This window comes from Anopheles coluzzii, chromosome 2 (assembly GCF_943734685.1).
Source record: "Anopheles coluzzii chromosome 2, AcolN3, whole genome shotgun sequence".
NCBI classification, from domain to species: Eukaryota; Metazoa; Arthropoda; class Insecta; order Diptera; family Culicidae; genus Anopheles; species Anopheles coluzzii.
The window spans coordinates 54488922-54508523 of record NC_064670.1 but is presented as its reverse complement, the minus strand read 5'-3'; the positions used below and the strand labels follow the sequence as shown (position 1 = coordinate 54508523).

The 19602-nt window shown below is 48.3% G+C and overlaps 1 protein-coding gene across 5 annotated transcripts in view; it reads right to left on the bottom strand.

The window, feature by feature from the left end:
- Positions 1 to 3428: 3428 nt before the first annotated feature.
- Positions 3429 to 19602, bottom strand: part of LOC120949266 (spectrin beta chain, non-erythrocytic 1) — a 53922-nt gene continuing 37748 nt past the window's right edge. For 3 of the 5 annotated variants that reach the window (XM_040366464.2, XM_049605170.1, XM_040366461.2), the window contains 10 exons: positions 14228 to 19411; positions 14020 to 14165; positions 13732 to 13782; positions 13250 to 13364; positions 7331 to 13171; positions 7015 to 7251; positions 6691 to 6922; positions 6458 to 6607; positions 5452 to 6003; positions 3429 to 4615 (listed from right to left, as the gene is read on the bottom strand). In XM_040366464.2, the coding sequence (XP_040222398.2) occupies positions 4314 to 4615; positions 5452 to 6003; positions 6458 to 6607; positions 6691 to 6922; positions 7015 to 7251; positions 7331 to 13171; positions 13250 to 13364; positions 13732 to 13782; positions 14020 to 14165; positions 14228 to 19411 (12810 nt within the window). In that variant the 3' untranslated portion in view covers positions 3429 to 4313. The remainder of the gene's footprint in view (positions 4616 to 5451; positions 6004 to 6457; positions 6608 to 6690; positions 6923 to 7014; positions 7252 to 7330; positions 13172 to 13249; positions 13365 to 13731; positions 13783 to 14019; positions 14166 to 14227; positions 19412 to 19602) is intronic. The other 2 variants (XM_040366462.2, XM_040366465.2) reach the window with 2 other exon arrangements.

Sequence of the window (19602 nt, the reverse complement as noted above, 5' to 3'; positions counted from 1 at the left end):
TCGTTTAAGCTTAATCTGTGGCGCTTGGGAAACCATTGTGTATCGGCTCCAATCATCAATAAATGTAACAAAATAATTTGCGCCATTATTGTCCACTGGACTATTAGGTCCACATACATCGGAATGTATTAATTCAAGCACACGACGTGATTGTTTTTCTTCTCGCGAGTGAAACGGTTTCCGAGTTTGCTTACCTGTATTGCATGCTTCACAAAACACATTTTCGTTTCCGAGGCTTCTTTTGTCCGACACATCCAAACCGCGAACCATATCACCTTTCATCAGCTTATCCAAATTTTTGAAACTAAGATGGCCAAATCGACGATGCCATTGTTCTAGGTTCCGTGGAATTTGTCCACAAGAATAATACGCCTCATGTGTGTTCGAATTATTGAAATTCAACCAATACAGTTTTCCACGTAACTCTCCTTTCACTATTAATTTCCCTCGTTTTGTTAACACTTCTACGCACCCATCATCAAAAATAACTTTAAAACCACTATTTGTTATTTTCCGTATGGATAACAAATTTGTAGGAGCTTCCGGCACATACAAAACGTTTTTCAGGGTAACTGGAATTTCATCACTTCCACCACGATCAAATACTATATCACCTTCATGCCAAGCTGTAATAAACTGATTTTCTTTCGCGACCGAAATATTCACTGGTGAACTTAATTTCCTTAACTCGCCAAATAAACTCTTATTATTCGATATATGCTCCGACGACCCAGAATCGACAATCCATGTTCCGTCAGAATTCATCGGAAATTTCCCATTGTTCACGAAACACACACCACGCGAATCGTCATCGTCACCACCAAGGTACGCGCTGGATTTCTTTGTTGGGTTTCTTCCCGTTGCTTTGTTCTTTTCTGGACACTGATTTGCTTTGTGGCCGTTCTTTTTACACACAAAACATTTTATTGTTCTCGTTTGCTGCTGTGGTTTTCGCTGCCAACCGTTTGCACTGGAAAACGCCGCTGGTTCCGAACTCGAGCTGTCCACCACACTACCACTTTGATGCTTTGTCTCTTCGTCAAGCAGTCGACTTTTCACGAAATCGACAGTTAAGCTATTCTCCGGCATTGTTTCCAAAGCCGTCACGAGCGTTGCATACGACGAATTCAAAGTAAGAAGAAGATGGCAAATCACATCTTCATCGTCCATTTTTCCACCAGTTGCTTTGTAATCGCGCACCAATTTGTCGAATTCCAAGAAATGCTCTCGAAGCGAGCCACTTTGGTGTTTCAGCGCAAGCAACTTTTTCTTCAAGAACATTCGGGACGCTAAACTTTTTCTTTCGTAAATACTATGGAGTGTATCCCACATTTCTTTCGGAGTATGTTTATCGCGAACATATTCCAACTGCGAATCTGCTATACGTGAGATCAGTAAAAATTTACACTTCTTGTCATTTTTACTAAGATCATCACCATCTTTTCGTTCTTTCTGGATACATTCGGAAAGTCCTTTTTCTTCTAATAGAATTAACATTCTATATTTCCATGAAGCAAAGTTCGTTCCATTAAGCAATGGTAACAACACAACTTTATCATCTTCCATGGTTCAACACCACCAGTTTTCACTGCACTGTCCGTTAAACAATCACTTCACAAAAGAAGCCGGTATTCGTTTTCGCAGTACTGGATTAAACGTGTTCAGGCGGGACTGGGCCCATAACCTATTGAGCGTATTGAGCGAGCGCAGTAAACACAACCGTTGCTGTCGATTGCCAATGCTCAACTGAGGTTTTTATTCTACATTCTAGTTCAAGATATTTACAAGTGTACAGTTGTATATGTGAAGCACGGTTTCCACGTATTGAATTGGTATCTCAACAGAAACTACCGGAGGAGTGGATGCTGGGTGTTATTCACCCAGTCAACTAAAAGGACAACAGGCTGGATTGCTCGAATTTCCGAGCCATCACAGTCCTGAATGCCGCCTACAAGATCCTGTCCCAGATCCTGTTCTGCAGACTTGCGCCCCTAGCTACAAATTTTGTCGGCAGCTACCAACCTGGGTTTGTTGGAGGCAAATCCACCACCGACCAAATTTTCACTCTACGGCAGATCCTCCAGAAGTACCGAGAGCGCCAGATTCCAATGCACCACCTGTTCTTCGACTTCAAGGCGGCTTACGGCACCATAGACCGGAAGGAGCTATGGAGCATCATGCAGCGGTATCACTTCTCTGGGAAGTTGATCCGGCTGTTAGAGGCCACCATGAACGGAGTGCAGTGCAAGGTGAGAGTGTCGAAATTGACGTCGGAAGCGTTTGAATCTCATAGGGCTCTAAGGCAAGGTGATGGACTCTCCTGTCTGCTCTTTAACATCGCCCTGGAAGGTGTCATTCGAGGCGCGGGCCTAAACAACGACATCCGTGGCACGATCTTCTATCGGTCTCTTCAATTTCTTGGCTTCGCGGATGACATCGACATCATCGGCAGGACAACAGCGAAGGTGTGTGAGGCGTACACCCGACTCGAACGCGAAGCAGCAAGAATTGGATTGAGGATCAATCCGACTAAGACGAAGTACCTGCTAGCCGGAGACTCAGACCATTTGGGAAGCAGTTTGGTAGTTGACGGCGACAGTCTCGAGGTGGTAAAGGAGTTCTGCTATCTCGGGACGGTCGTTACTTCGGACAACGACATCAGCAGCGAAATCCGGAGACGCATTGTGCAGGGGAATCGTGCATACTACGGGCTTCACCGTCTGCTGAGATCCAGAAGACTTCGAGCTCGCACGAAATGTGAGATATATCGCACATTGATTCGCCCGGTCCTCTATTAACATGAGTCTGGGACCATCCGAGCGGAGGATGCAAACGCGCTGGGCGTGTTTGAGCGACGCATCCTCCTTTGATGGTCCTTTGGCGGTGTGATCGAGCATGGAGCGTGGAGGAGAAGGATGAACCACGAGCTTGCTGAGCTGTACGGTGAACCGAGCATCCTGACGGTGGCGAAGACTGGTAGGATACGATAGCTGGGGCATGTCATGAGGATGTCGGACTCATGCCCCACCAACAAGGTGTTCGACAGCGATCCCCAGTTCGTCATAAGGCGCAGAGGAGCACAGCGAACTCGATGGCTGGACCAGGTGAAGCGAGACCTGTCGGAGATCGGGTGTCTGCATGGATGGGAAGCTGCAGCCAGGGACCGAGCATCCTGGAGAATGATTGTTGACCGGACCATGTCAAACCGACGTGCATCGAGAGAGAGAGAGAGAGAGAGAGACTGAATTTTTTTTAGAGATTCAACTTTCTGAAAAGATGTATGAGAATCTTCAGAGATTTCTTTTGAGATTCGTTTCGAGATTCGAATCACACCTCACGATTCATCAGATTCAGATCGATAAGACTGAATCTTTGCGAAAGATTCACGAAGCACAACACTAAGTGAGGAGATGGAAAGACAAGGTAAATAAATATTAAGAATTGTTAGCTTTTTATTTTAATATTTATTCCATTTTACATTCGACTCGCTCGCCATAGGCTCGATCTGCTAAAACATACATTCATCATCTATCGACTCTAAAAACTTGATCAAACAATAGTGGCTACATGCTAAATACGTACCTTTTCTACGCGTATTATACGTCTAGAAACTAGTGCCATTTTGTTTAAAGACTGTTCGCTAACATCCTGCTGCAGTAAGACGTGCAAATATAACAACAGAGCTACAGATTACTAACTAATCCATTAGAATACGATTGATAGCGCTGCCAATGTTTCCTTTTTTTTCGTGTTATTTTTTTTTTCTTTTTTCCCCTTATCTCTTCCCTTTAAACCTAAATTGGATGCTTTGCCTGTTAGCTGCACACAAACCTTCACATCTTAGTTCACTAAAAAACACATACACGATCTAATGAAGGGACTAAATGAACCGCAGCATGAACAAACAAGCAGATAAGAGCGGTGCGCTGCCGAGAAGCGAAAAGTTTACGATAAAATACAGGTTTATATATATAAATGATGCACTTTTGCTCATTGCCCATTCAAATATAAAGGATAACTAATATGAAACGATTATTTTCTAACACACGGCGCGCGCGACACTTTGCAATAAAGGGGGGGCATATAAAAACAAAACAAAACCTACATACTACATACGGCAAATGTGTGTGCTTTTATGTATGTACCATTTGTGGCAAATATAAATGAAGTTCCTTCTTGGTGTACACAATAATGAAGGGGGGCTCTTCCTTACTTGGCTAAAAAACGGGGGAAGAAACCCGAAACCACTTTTAAAACATTTTTAACGTCTGATTTCTGATTTCTGCTCTACCTTTTCCCTCTCCCTCCTTCTTCTAACTCGAGTTTTTCGACTTCTTTTTGGAAAATATTCTAAAAACTCCCTTCTTATCTTTGCCGCTTCCCTCCTTGCCACCCTTAATGAAGCTAGCTTCACTTTCGCTAGAGCTTTCGGCCGAATGGTGCCGTCCGCCAGTGCCGCTGCCGGATACGAGTAGACCAAAGTCCTGACCCATCGATGTGCTGCTGCCACCACCGCTCGTGCTGCTGCCGGTACCAGTGTTGTTGTTGTTGTTGTTGTTGCTTGCGGGAGGCAGCGAAGTCGGTCGCGTAGAGTCGAATCTAGTCTGACCCCAGCCTGTACGGAAGTGGGGAAAAGAATGTGTGAATCAGATGGGTTGGCAAACATAGAACGAAATAATGAACTGAAGTCCACCACCGAGCAGAACTGCCAAAGACCTAATGATAGTATCGGTTATCGTTTCGAATATATTGGATGGAAGTCGACCAGCTGCTACAGATTGGTTCAAATCCCCATAATCTAGACTTCTGCTATCCCGGATCCCACAACAATCATTATATTCCCAAATTTTATACCCTAACAAATGGAAAGCTACATTACATCGAACAAACAAATAAAAAAAGGATCTTCTTAAAACGGGTTTTCTTATAGAACGGCGATGAAGCATCATTAGAATTGAATTGAAAAAGAAGCTTAATTCAGTTTTAATTGCACACATGAATCAAGAGCTGAGTTAGAAATTTAAAACACGCTCATGATCATGATCACCAACACACTCCGCAAACTCCGATCGAGAAATCGTTGGAATACAATTGTTGAACCACTTTTTAAGTCGAGTTTTTGAAACTTGATACTGGAATAATATATAAACTAGTCGGAAAAATCCACCGTATCGAAATCGAATGTGTTAAATGTTCAACTAAAGACAACCACCTTTTGGAATCAAACCAAAATGTATTCCACTAGTTAAAATACGTCCGAACAATTAGAACGAGAGACACCAGGTTAGCAATTAGGATTGAGACTGCTTACAACCAAAGAACTCACAACAAGCAACCAAGACCGAAAATAAGTAGGGTAGTAGTAGGGAGGGATTGGGGTTAGAACATTGTTAGAAACAAATTAGCCAAGTAGGAAGGATCAGTTGGATCGTTATGCATTTGCTGCAGTACCGGTGCTGAAGCCGTCCAGGTTGATACTGTTGCCAAAGGTGTTGCTGCTGTTGCTATTCATATTCATATGAGGTGGTGGCTGTGGTGGCGGTGCCATGTTTCCCTGCACATGGTGATGCGGATAGTTGTGATGATGGCCATGTTTGCCACCGTTGCCATTGTTGTGATACACCGGATGGTCACTGTTTGTACTGCCGCCGGATCCATTGCCGGTCGTCGGTTGCGTAGGCACCATTGGATGATGCCACGTCGTACGGGCGGTCCCATTGTTTCCGACCGACGCAGTCGACGGTACACGTTGGGGCGAGGAATTGCTTCCACCCTGTTGTTGTTGTTCTCGTCGAATGAACTGATCAATCTGTTGCTTTTGATGCGGTTGCTGCTGTGAGTGAGGCTGGAAGGTTGATGTCCCTGTAGATGATGGCGTTTGGTAGTGTTGTTGTTGCTGTTGCTGCTGGTGCTGCATCGAATGCTGATAACCTGACGGTGGCTTTAGCGGTGTAAACGTGCTCAGCGGTGGCGATGTTGCTGGGAGAGGTGGAACTGAATATTCTACATCACCAAGAACGCCATTCGATGTAGGGGAATGGGGGATGATATTGGTTTCGTTTTTTCCAAGGATTGGGACAAACATACACGGTTGGGGTTTTTTTTTGTGGCGGGAAAGGGGTAAGACACATACATTAGCAACATATAACATACAATTGACACATAGTGCACTTTCTGCCCATTTACTTTAATTTAAAGAGAGCGTGTATAAGCGTGAAATTGAAAGAAATTTTGTGTGGTCTGCGTGGAACGAACCTTAGAACCCCGAAATTTTGCTGCACGCGCGAACAAATCAACATATAATGTAAACATTTTGCTAGCTATAAGATACCGCGCGTAGACTGTAACTGTACGCTAACAATATCTCTTGCGACAAAGATCAAACTAGATAGTTTACTGCAACTTTTATGCGGCTCCCTTCTTCCCTTTACGAAGGATTACATGCTACTCCACCTACCTGACGTGCGTATTTCACTGTTGCGCAACCACACATCCTCGCCAGGCACGTTACCATTTTGCGATCCAGCTTGAGGAGGCTTGTTGGGCATCGCTCCGGGTTGTAATGAATAAGGTCGATTTACACCGGTAAGGTTGGCATTATCGTAATCTGAAATGTACGTAACAAACGAATACATTATACACGGTTCGATTGTTCGCTGCAAGAGTGACATTTTCATTAAAGCTACTCACCGCTTCCGTTCGGACTACTGGTAGTGCCTGCCTTGGAACGCATCTGCACTGAACCGTTATTGTTCAACACATTGTCCGTACTGGATTGGCGTTGCGGAACCGGCGGAGGCATACCACGCGGCGGGATCGGTGGCTTATCGGCTAATCCAAACACTTCCGGCATGGCTGGCCCTGGTGATGTTGGTGAAGGCAGATTGCTATACTGCTGTTGGCCGGAAGATAAACGTTGATGCTAAAGCGAGAAAGAGCAATTAGATTCGTCCCCACAGATTCCAGTCCACAAATAGGAACCAAGAGCGCCCAGCGCCGCCGTTCGTTAGCTACCTGTAGCTCCTGCTCGCGTAATTCTTTCTGTTTCTGCAAAAAGTTGGTCTGCGGTGTGTGGAAGCTACCGTTACTACCCGATCCTGATTTGGCACTGTTTAGCGAAGTCCGTGAATCCCGACGCTGACTATCCGGCGATGACGTGCGTGAGCTTATCGACGACGCAGCATCACTTCGATCGGGCGTTGGGGATTGGGCGGAGCTGATCGACTTCATGTCCGGCGCACTGTTGTTTTGCTGCAATAGAAGAAGGGAAACAAAGTATGAATAAGATTCATCAAACAATAACAATCAAATATGCTCTACACCACCGTACCTTCATCGACTCGTCGTAGCTCAGGAGTTGCAGGTTTGGTGGCAGGGCAGCATGGAAGGCCAGCTTGTTCACCCATTCACTCAGCGATTCCTTCGAGTTGGTCATGAACAGGAACTCCGAACCATCGAGCAACACCAGCCGGAACACGTTCTTCTTCTTGGTGTAGTTTTCCGCCCGCTCGCATTTGGCGTTCAGTATGTTGACGGGGGCCGTGGCCGCCTTTTGCATCGCAAAGTCTTCCCCATCCTTGAAGAAGCACAGCAGCTGACCGCACAGCACGGTGTAGAACGGTTTCCACGAACGTACCGGAGCTTTCTTGCCACCGGATTGCAGTTCGTGCTTACGTTCCAGCATTCCCTGTATCTCTACCGGCGGCAGAAGCGAAGCGTCCGACTCGGATCCTGGCCCACCGGCCCGCTGATTCTTGCGGAAACTCTGCGCACGCCGGCGTGTCGTGAACGAGGGTGCACGCTTGACCGGTTTCAGGCCCATCTTCATGCTCTCTGCCCGCTTGATATTGCTGTCTGAGCCACGACGCAAGCGCTCCTGAAGCATCGTTGCGAACGAGTTCGATTTCTGCACCGGACTGGTTTGGTCTGCACCGCTCACATTGCCGGCAGTCATACCGCCGCTAATGTTCATCATGCCGCCCGACGCGGACGAGTCTTTGCGATCAGTCATCACACTGGCTCCGACAGGCGACAAAGGACCGGACGGACTACTGACCATGCCCGAAACCGGACCGAGCCCGTCGTTGTAGCCATTGATCGAGATCGGTTCCCGACGACGCCGTTCTTCCGTGATCCTTTGTACCTCCTTCTGTTTAAGAGCTTCATGGCGTTCGCGCTCGATTCGTTCCTTCTCGGCGATGCGGGCCGCCTGTTCTGCTTCGAGCTGCTTCTTAAACTTCTGCTCGAGCAGTGTGATGCGTTTCAATGCCAACACTTTCTCCTCCTGAGCGGCAACTGTTTTCTCGAAATCTTCGTGCTTTCGTAGCAAATCCTCAACCTGTGCGATTGAGTCTCCCAGCTTCGATTCTTTCAGTTGCATTTGACGACTAATGATCCAGCTTTCCATGTCTTCCGCCTCTTTCAGGAATCGCTGCGTATCCAAATTAAGCTCGTACATCTCCAAACGCTGCACGATCGTATTGTCGAGCAAGCGTTTGCGCTGCTCCAGAACGGCAATCTTGTCTTGCACTTCGTTGGCCAGGAAGTGCTTGTCTTGGATCAATTTCCGCCCAGTACGGTTAAACACTTCGAACGCTTCCTTTCGAGCGTCCACTTCGGTTCGATGCTCCTTGATCTTACCGATCAGTGCCTCTGCACCGGCAACATCCTTAGCCAGATCCGGTGCGGTGATCTTCGCCAACATCTCATTGATCCAAGCCATCAAATCGCGATACTCATCAAAGTAGGCCTGCAATTGCTCGGCCTGCGTAAGCTTCTCCTTACGCTGAACTGTTCGGTCTTTCAGCTCGGACCACACCTCGATCGTTTCGTCACGCTTCACCTCAATGTGTTCCTTTGCGTCGGGATACGTGTCCGCGAGCTTTTGGGCTTCATTTACAACCGACTCCAGCTGCTCCTTGATCGCGCCCAATTCCGCCTCGAAAGCTTCGTGTGTGCGTACGAGCGATTGTATCGTCTCCAGATCGTGGCCATAATCCTCCGACAGCACGGACGATATCTTCTCGTTGATCCAAGCGATCGTCTCGTCAGCAGTTCTATCAAACACGTGTACCTGTCGGGCGCCGGCCAACGCTTCCTGGCGGGCCACCACGAGATCTTTCAGCTCTTCCCACAGCTGCTTGGTTTCATCGCGTTTCGCCTTGATTGTGTCGCGGTTGGGATTGCCCTCGCTCAGCAGTGCTTCGCCCTTGGCTACACAGGCCGTCAAACGTGACTCATTCGCGTTCAAGTTCGATACAAAGGATTCAAACTGTGCCGTCAGTTGCTCGACGTGTTCTACATCCGTACCGTACTCCTCGGAACCGGCCGTAGTCATCTGGACTTCGATCCACTCCTGCAGATCATCGATCTCACGCACAAACTCGTAGAGCTTCTTCATTTCGGCCAACTTCTTTTCGCGCTCCGCTGCCAACCGGTTCAGCTCCTGGAACTGGTACTGAATTTTATCGTTTTTGCTCTTGATCTTCTCACTATCGAAGTGTCCACGAGCTTGCAGACCACTGGCAAGGGTTTCAATTTTCTCCACCGTCGGCTTGAACGCACCCAGCTCACGCTGAAGCCCATCCAGCTTCTTCTGCAACGAGGCTACGGAATCTTCGTCCTTGCCATAGTCCTGCGATGAAATGATTGGTTTCTTCTCGCGCAACCAAAACTCTGCCTCGTTTGCTTCCGCGTAAAACTGTTGGCTCTCCACAGCGTCCAGCAGTCGCAGCCGCCGGACGTTGGTGAGATGGCGCAGGTTTACCAGCTTGCTCTGCAGTTGACCACACTGTCGCTCGATTTGCTCCACGGCGTAGTGATTGTCACGGATCATCTGTTGGCCACGCTGCACCAGGGCCGATATGATTGGTTCCTGAATCAGGATCTCCGCCTCAAGAGCCTGATGCTTCTTCTGCAGGCTCTGTACCGCGGTTAGGCTGCTACCCAGATCCTTCGATGCTGCCTGCGGTTCTTTCTCGTTCAGCCAAAGCAGCTCATCTTCGGCATCCCGCAGGAACTGGTGCAACTGAAGCGAGTCTTCCAAATTGTCCCGGCGTATTGTGGTAGGTTCGTGCAGCGAATGGTAGCGTTTGATCGTGACCATCGCACTCTCGTGCAATTCGTCCTTCAAGAAGTGGTCAGAAGACAGCATCTTGGCGTCCGTTGCCTTGATCTGTTCGCATGTATCCGCATGGTGGGCAACGTCGGCCTCGAGCATGTCGTGCTTCTTCAGCAGATTGTGCACGGATGCCAAGTCGCGGCCATAATCTTCGGAAGACAATTGCGCCTCCACCTCATCCATCCAGTTGTTGAAATCTTCCAGACTGCGCTGGAACAACAACGCTTCATACGCCTCCGCCAGACGCTCTTTCTTCTCGCGAGACGCTTCGCGCAGCTTCTGCCACTCATTCTCGACTATATCCAGCTGCTCCTGTACCAAGCTGCTAGCGTAGTGTTCGGCGTTAATCAAAGACTCGCCTTCCTCAATAACGGCCGTCACACGGCCGGAATTGGCGAGGAGCTCCGCGTCGAAAGCGGCATGCTTCTGAATTTTGCTCTGCAAATTGCTCGGCTCCCGATAGTTCTCATCTAGCGCAATTTGCATCTTCTGATTGGTCCATTTTTCAACCTCGTACAGCGATCGCAGGAATTGCTGTAGCTGCAGACTTTCCTGCAGCTTTTGCTTCCGTGTTTCTGCCGACGCAAGGAGTTTGTCCTTGCGGCTGACCACTGCATACAGTCGCTGCTTGATCACGTCCGCTTCGAATGGGCTTTCAGCCAAAATTTCCTCCGCAAATCGCTCCAGTTCGCCGATGCGGTTTGAGTGTAGCAGCTTTTCAAACGCTTCATGCTTCTTGATCAGTGCCTCCACCGCTGTGAACGACTCGCCAAGATCATCATTGTTCAAGAACGCCTCTTTGTTGGTTAACCACTCCACGATCTGATCGGCCTGCTCTTTGAACAGCTGCAGCTGGTGGGCCTCCTTCAGACCACGGAAACGGCCCTTCCACGAATCGTGCAGATGTTTGTTCAGATCTTCCAAATTGCGCAACGCCTTTTCCACATGGTCATTGCGCACTGAAGATTCGCGGTTCTCTGCCACCAAACGCTCGCCGTGTTCTTGCAAGTCCCGGAAAACGAGATCTCGTCCATCGATTTCCGCCTTGCGCTCGTGATGTAGCTGAATCTGTGCCTCGCAATCTGCGATGGTGGCTGGGTTGCTGGCCGAGTCCATGCGCTTAATCATTTCATTAGCCCACAGCTCCAGTTCTTTCACGTTTGCGGTGAACTTGTGCGCTGTGTATCCTTGCTTTAGCATTTCAGCGCGCTTCACACTAGCGTTCTGGAGCTCATTCCACTGTTTTCTAAGCTCGTCCAGTTTCTCCACGATGTTGATTGCGTTGTCCGGATACTTGTCGGCCAGTGCCGCAGCGCTCGTTTCATGTTCGCGAATCTTTTGCTCCACCGCCGTCATGTCTCGTTCGATAGCTTCCTGCTTACGTTTCAGCGCTTCGACAGCGATGAGATCGCGCCCGGTATCATCTACGCTCATTGCAAGCATCTTCTCAGCAATGCGTTCAGCTGTATCGTCCACGTCTCGATTGAATACGTGTATTTCATACGCTCCGGCAAGCAGATCGCGATAGCGACTCAGTGCACCTTGCAGCGACTTCCATTTGTTGTTAAAGTTTTCTCTGCGTTGTTGCACATTCTTTCCTTCGACTTTGTCCTGGCTAACCAACTTATCCGCCAGCTGGTTGATATTCTTGATGCGTTGATCATCCACGCGCATGTCACTATCCACGTCGTCCAGCTTCCGTCGCAAGGCATTACAATGCTCCAAATCGCGTCCCGTTTCACCGGCATGGATCATCATTTCCTTGTCGCGGATCCAAGCCTCGAGCTTATCCAGCTGTGTATTGAACTCCAAAATATCTTGGGCCTCCTTCAATCCGCGGCTTCTGGAGGCCAGCTCGTTCAAAAGCACGTTCCAAGATTGCATCAACTTCACCAACTCATCCTGGATCTCTCCAGCGCATTCGTGCTTTTTGGCGATCAACTTCTCACCCTTGTCACGCACCTCCCGGATTCGGCCCTCATTGGCGTTTACTTCCGCATCGAATGCCTGCAGTTTCTTTAGCTTTTTCACCTTATCCTCCATGTTGCTGGCACCGGCGTAGCTGTGGGCATCCGCTTCAAGCTTCTTTTGCTTTTCGTTGATCCATGCTCCAGCCTCAGCACAGTCGCGAATGAATTGCGCATAGAGCAATGCATTTGCCAGCTTCTGGCGGCGCAATGCGCACAAGTCTTTTACCTTTTGGCGCCGTTCCACGATCTCCCGCAAGCGTCGACGAATGTTCTCGCTGTCGTAGTGATTCTGCTCGACTAGCTTACGACCGTGCTCCTGCAGTATCGCAACCTTTTCATCCTGTGTTTGGATCAGCTTCTCGAATGCTTCATGCCGCTTAACCTGATCCTGCACTACCTCGACCGTTTGCCCAAAGTCTGAGCTGGATAATGTAGCTTCTTGGCCGCTGGAAATATTGTCGATAACCTTCGCATCCCGCATGAAGCAGAACAGGTCGATCTTTTGTTCAAGCAAGATTTTCTTCTTGTTGTACGCGGAATGCAGCTTTGCTCGCTCGTCCAGCAGGGCGGAACATTTTTCTTCTACCTCCGTCGCCGCGTAATGGCCTGTTTGAACCATGGAATCGCTGAGCTCATTCAACTCGCGGAACGTTTGCTCACGGGCCTCGATTTCGCCGTATATGGCGTCGTGCTGAATCTTCAAAGCAGTCGCCCCCGCGGCATCGCTCACATGTTCTTCAGCTTGCAGCGCCGCTCGTAAGTTGGTTGCCCACGACATCAGATCGCGTACCTGCGTTAGGAAGTGCTGCAGATCGCAGCTTGCGTGCAGTTGATCATTGCGCAGAGCCGACTTCTCTTTCAGCACATTCCAGTACTGGATTACATTTTCCTGCTCAGCCGCTATGGCCTTTGCGTTGTCGCCAGGATATTTCGTTTGCAGACGCAATGAGTCGTCCACCAACACCTGCAGCTGAGCTTCGAGAGGCACTAGCTCGTTTTCAAATGCTTCATGTTTGCGAGCAAGTGCCAGAGCAGAGTTCAAATCTTTTCCCAATTCACTGGATAGAGCAGCATTCTTATCCTGCGAAAAGACAGTCAATCATACCAACAAGTTTATGACAATGTTTTTCAAATGCGCATCGCATTGTTGGCAACTTACCTGAATACGGAACAAAGCTTCGGCTGCATCACGATGGAATCTGTGAATTTCGCCAGCAGCGTGAAGTTTCTTTTCACGAGCGTCCAGCTGCTCAAGGAGATGTTGCCAAGCATTGCTGTGAAGATGTCGGGAGAATCATTAGTTTAATGAAGCCACACACAGTTGTGCCACAATTAGACACCACATCATTTCTATCTATGAAAGCATTGTATCGAAAATCTAGAATTGTCGTTAATTATGGACACAGATGTTTCCGTTTAGACACAAAAATACATATAGTTTAAAGCTTTAAGTTAAAATGCATACATATTAGCTGTCTTAGAGAGTACGTACAAATGGAAATGCAAGCAGAACTACAAATTTTCGAGATTGAAGATGAATGAACATGGATTTGCTAGAGATATTCATCACACACACACACGTTAGCACAACGATTTATTAGCACACAATAACAGAGAACGATAGGAAATTCACTCATTTACCGTAAGTTGTCATACATATCGACGACATCCAACTGTGCTTCGGAAAAAGATCTTTACGAGATGGCACATTTTTGTTATTGTTTTTTTTTCATTTCAAACAGAAGAAACGAAGGGATATACAGTGAGAGAAGGGCAGCAGAAGAGAGAGCATGCACGAAAAGAAACACGTATACCGGAAGAGGGAATAAATACAAGGAGAGAATATTTTTGTGAGTTAGTTTTTGTACTGTACAGGCCAAATTAAAGGGTTTTTTAAAGACACTAACCATGCTAATGCATCTAACTTACCTTAAGAGTTCTTGCCGTTTTTCAATTTCCGAAACATACGGACTATCTCCACCGATCAGCTTTTTTGCAAAGTTTTCACATTGATTGAATCGTTCCGCTCCAACTTCGATGCGATGTTTCAGGTCGTCGAACTTGTTTTGAAGAATCTACGATACAACAATAGTTAAACATCGGTGGCTGCAATCCCAACCACAACTACTAAACTTACCAGCAAGTGTTCATAATCATGACCGTAGTCCTCCGAATTGACTGCCTGTTCCTGCTCCTTAATCCACTGTTCCAGCTCGGCAGACTCAACGAAGTACTCGTGTCGATACAGACTTTCCATCAAGCGCAGCTGCCGCTGGCCGGCAAGCCGCTGCAACGATTTAAGCATCTTCTCGATCAACTGTTGTTTGGCTGCAATGACTTTGCTGTCGGGATGTTTCGCCGCGATCATGGCCGATGCTGTGTGACCCATCTCGGACACGATACCGGAGTAGGTGTCCAACTCTAGCTCAATAACCTTGTGCTTGGTTAGCAACTTGGTAGCTGAGTCTCGATCACGGCCGTAATCCGACGAACGTAGCACATTGTTGCGTTCTCCCAGCCATGTTTCAATTTCACCCGCGTCGGACAAATACTGTTGCGCCTTAAGCGAGAGTTCCAGCTTACGCGACCGTTCCGCAGACTGTTCTTGAAGATCGGCCCAGGCTTTCTCAAGCGAGTTGCACAGTTCTTTCACTTTAGCCCTCTCCGGATGATTCTGGTTGATCAGGTTTTCAGCTGATGTCAATGTTTTGTTAATCATCGGCTGATGTCCCTCGATTTCCGCTTCCAGCTTTTTGTGCTTCTTTGAAAGGCTCTGCGCTTGGTGAAGATTTTGGCCGATTACCTCTGATTTCGCGGCCGGTAGATGCTCATTGATCCACTGAAGCTCCGTGTCCAGCTCGAACACAAATTTGTGGAAACGTAGACTTTCGTCCAGCGCATCGCGACGTTGACGCGCCGGTGTCTTTAGTCCAGCGAACTGAGCTTGTAGCTTTTTAGTCTCATTCTGAATGTTGTTGGCATCGAAGTGGCCCTCGTGCGCCATCTCCTCTCCAGTTGTGACCAGCTCCGCCACCTTCTGCTCCCAAAGCGCAATGTCATTTTCCAACACTTGATGCTTGTTCATCAGCTCTTTGCAGCTACGCAAATCGTTGCCCACCTGCTTGCTCTGAAGTGCATGATCCAGCTCCTCGAACTTACTCTTCGAGTCTTCAATATAGCGATTATGTTCCCGCTGCAGTGCAGCCTGTTCTAGTCGCCTTCCCTTGTCCAAGGATGTCGCAACCAGGTCCTTCCAGTTCTGGTTGATGGCCGCAAGCGTTTCGCTCACCTCACCCGCTCGGTTGTTTGTCTTGATCAACGACTCACCCTCCTTGTTGACCATACGCAACTGACCCTCGTTGGCTCGCAGCTCTCGCTCGAAGGCCTTGTGCTTCTGCAATTTACGCGGCAGGTTGGAAAGGTCCTTGTAGCTTTCATCGCTTGCAATTTTCGTCTTGTCCGCCAGCCACCTATTCAAATCGTCCACATCTGACGAAAACTTCTGGAAATCTTTCGATGCTTGCAGTGCATTTCGCCTCTTCTGGGCGAGCTCCTTTACGCGTTCCCGGCGAGCCAGTACCTGACCTCGTCGGTCATCGATGTACGTCGCGTTGTAGTGATTGTTGCGAATCAACCGATCGGCACCTTCGGAGAAGTTCTTCAAAATCTTGTCCTGTGCTCCGAGAGAATTCTCAAAATCAATGTGTCGCTTCATTATAGCTTCCACATCGTCTAACGAGTTACCCAAATCATCGTATTCTAGATAAGCCTCGTGACTCTTGGTAGTCGCATCGATTTTGTCTGCCTCACGGTTAAAGATTTGCAGCTCGATGCATTGTTGTAGCTTCTTCTCCTTCGCCAACCAGGCACCATGCAATCGCTGACGCTCTGCCTCCAGTTTGGCTATTTTGTTTGCCATTTCATGATCTTCTGTCAAGGCAGGATTTCGCTCAATTATCTGCTGACCAAGTTTGGCAAGCTGTACAAACTCATCATCATGAGCGTTAATATCCTCGCCCAAATCTTTGTGCTTTTTTAGCAACTTTTCTGCCGTCTCGACATCCCGTGCAGTTTCTTCGGCGGCCAATTGGTTGTTACATTCCGCAATCCAGTTCAGCAGCGCCTTCGTGCTGTTGTTGAAAATTTGCTGTCCGACGGCATTCTCCAGCCGTGACCGTCGTTCTTTCGCCTTTTCTTGCACCTTTTGCCACAGGTTCTGAATATCGCGCTGCTTTTCGCTGACGTTGTCGCGCTCCGAAGGGTACGAATTTTTCACGGTATTGCCGAGCAGGTTCACTCGACTTACCTTCTCCTTCACTGGAGCCAACTCGCGTTCAAGATTTTCATGACGACGCTGCAGCGCTTGCACGGTCTTCAGATCTGGACCAACCTCTGCCGTATCGAGCTGCGTCATCTTTTCGTTCATCCAATCGATCGCTTCTTCGCACGTGCGATAGAACAATTCCACGCTGGATGCTCCCTCGAGACTTTTCTCCTTCTGTCCCTTTAGGTAGTTAAGATGTTCCCACATCTGGTGGATCTGTCGCTGACGAGCTTTCACCTTGTCCAGCTGCGAGTGACCCTGGCGCACGAAATCTTCCACGTCCGAATCGATCGCTTCGACGCGCTTGGAAGACGCGGAAAGATCATTTACAAACGTTTCAAACTGGCGTCTCGCGGTCTCAACACTACCCTTCGGATCGTCGGTACGAAGCATTTTTTCCTTATCCTTTATCCATTTTTCGAAATCATCACATTCGCGATAGAAACGGAACAGACAGATCGAGTCCTCGAGCAAAGCGCGACGTCTTTCAGCTAGATCCTGCAGCTGATCGTACGTACCGTTGATATGTTTTTGGCGCTTATCAACGCTATCGTTACTATCGACAGCCGACGATTCGTCACCTTTTGCGCGACGTTTTACGAGCGGCTTCATCTGACTAACCTTTGCCGGTCGCACACGCTTCACCTGTATCACCTCCTTTACCAGGATAGTTTTCTTCACCTTCTGCATCACCTTTACCTTTTCTGCTTTGCGTACCAGACAGGGAACGGGCCGTGGTTCGATTTCTTTCACATAATTTGCCGGCACAAATCCTTCCGTGCCGTCAAGCTTGCGAACGTTCCACCAATCAACGTTGTTTTTGTTTTGCAGAATCATTACGTCCCCTTTGGCCACTTTCATGTTTTGACCCTCGAAGCGATACAAAGCTTGAACGTGCGGAAGCAACTTGTTCTCTGTCACTGTGCGATGCTCTAGCCGCTCTACTGGCTCATCTTCCCACACCTCCTTCGGGACCAAACGCGTCTCGTTGACCCACTCTTCTTGTTCCATTTCTTGCACAGGTTCCGGTTCGGCCGACAAGTCGAGCGTACAAATTCCTGCCTTGATCAGCTTTTCCGCCTGCTGATTCAAATTCAAAATGTCGCCCGAGTAAGCGTTCAGCTCTCCTTGCAGGTCCCGATGACGCTGCAGCAGTGCTTGGGCCGAAGGTTCATCTACGCCAAAGTCATCCGAAGCAACCAATGCCATTTTTTCATTCAACCACGAATCTGCTTCATTCGCGTCGGCATAGTACTGGTAAGCTTCAGCAGCGTCCTCGAGCTGTCGCTTCCGCAAGTCCACCAGATCTTCCAGTGCTTTCCAGTGCTCCTGGAGCGAATCAATCTTTCCTTGCACATCCGACATACGTGAATGTTTATCCACTATCAGTTTCTTTCCTGCTTCGGTGATCTGATTGGATTTTGGTTTTCGTACTTTCATCTCATCTTCCAGCGCTTTATGCTTCTGCTGAAGTGACATGACAGCTCGCAGATCCTTTGCCGTGATGCCTGCCTTACATATGCGCTGCTTATCCACCAACCAACCTTCCTCGTTCTCGTGATCCTCCACGAACTGATAAAAATCGCGGGCTTCATCCAAACGTGCACGCCGAGCTGCGCTCATTGCCAAAAGTTCCTCATACAACTTGGCCAATTCGGCTAGCTTTGCGTCCAGCTGACTCGTATCCTTGTAATCTCCCCTTTTGAACGCTTCACCCTGCCGCACATAGCGACGCTGCGTCTCTCCAAGCGTTGTGACCTGTAGCTCAAGCAAGGAGTGAGCCTGCAGAAGTTCTTCCACCCCCAACAGGTGCGGCCCTACATCCTCTGAGGCAAACTGTGCTTGAAGTGCCTTTATGGTTGTCATCGTTGCGTCGATCTCCCGCAACAAATTCATCAAGGAACTCATCTGCGACAGCTTCAGCTTATGATTTTCCAGCAGCTCTAGCAACTCTTTCCACTTCGTGATGACTTCCAGCTCGCGCTTCTTCACACGATCCTTACCGTGATAGTTCTCTTGGTGCAGTTCGTTGCACATATCGGTCAGATCATTGAACCGATCGGCACGAGCCAGGATATCGGCCGAGATGGCTTCGTGCTTTTTCACGGTGGCATCCACTTGCCGCAAGGCAGGGCCGTAACGAGGATCCGTCAGCACCTGTATCATCTCGTTCAGATATCCTTCACGCAGGACGGACTTTTTCTCAAACTTGAAGTTGAGCTGCTCCAGCTTCTCTTGTCGCAAAAGTTCGTCACGCAGTGCGACTTCCCTGTTATGTTCCGCATTTTCCAGACGCTGCCATGCTTTCTCGATATCGTTTATCATCTTACCATCCTGCGGGGTATAGTGCGGTTGATTTAGCGATTTCAGAAGCGTATTCACATGAAAGTAAAGAGCCTCGATCTCACTGCGCTCCTTGTACTTGGGTGGCTTTTCTACCGTACGGTACTCCTTGAACGCAAGCAGTTCACCCTGAATACCCTCGACAGAGTTGGGGAAGTTGCGCTTCTCCAACTCCACCGTCTTGGCCCGTATCCAGCTCAGCAGGTTCGTTATCAAGTGCTCGAACTGCATTTTCTTTTTGTCCGCATCCATCAGCTTGTTGACAATGTTTGCAATACGCTTTCCGCCCTTTTGTTCGCTCTTCATCCGGGCGAACGTATGGTAGTATGAGGCAACGTACGTGAGGATCGATTTTTCGTCCGGTCTGGCTGTGTCGATATCTTCGGCGTCCAGGAGCTGCGGAATACCAAGCTCCCGCTCCGCAACATCAAACGCATGGTTGAGATTTTCAATGTTCCGTCCGGGCATGAGGCTGTTGTAATCGAACAAATCGGGCCGATGTGAGTGAATAAGTGCGTTGAAGCCGAGACCCGAACGCCACGAGTTGGTAAAATCGGTAATGTGCACATGTTGGTATCCATGGGTTTTTCGCTGGCACCACAGCAATAATGCATCTTTGGCGGATTTCTTTTCCGATGACTCGTTTTCTTCGTCCTGCAAAACGACATTAGAAAAAATAAAAATCATTAACTGCCGTTGACAAGAGGCGTAAAGGATCAGGTACAATGCCTGCGACAGACCGATCGTCTTATCGATCAGATTTATTTTTGCAACGACACATATAAGCTAAGGGATGAATACGACACACATTTTGTAATTAGTCGACACTCATCTCAAAACTAGCA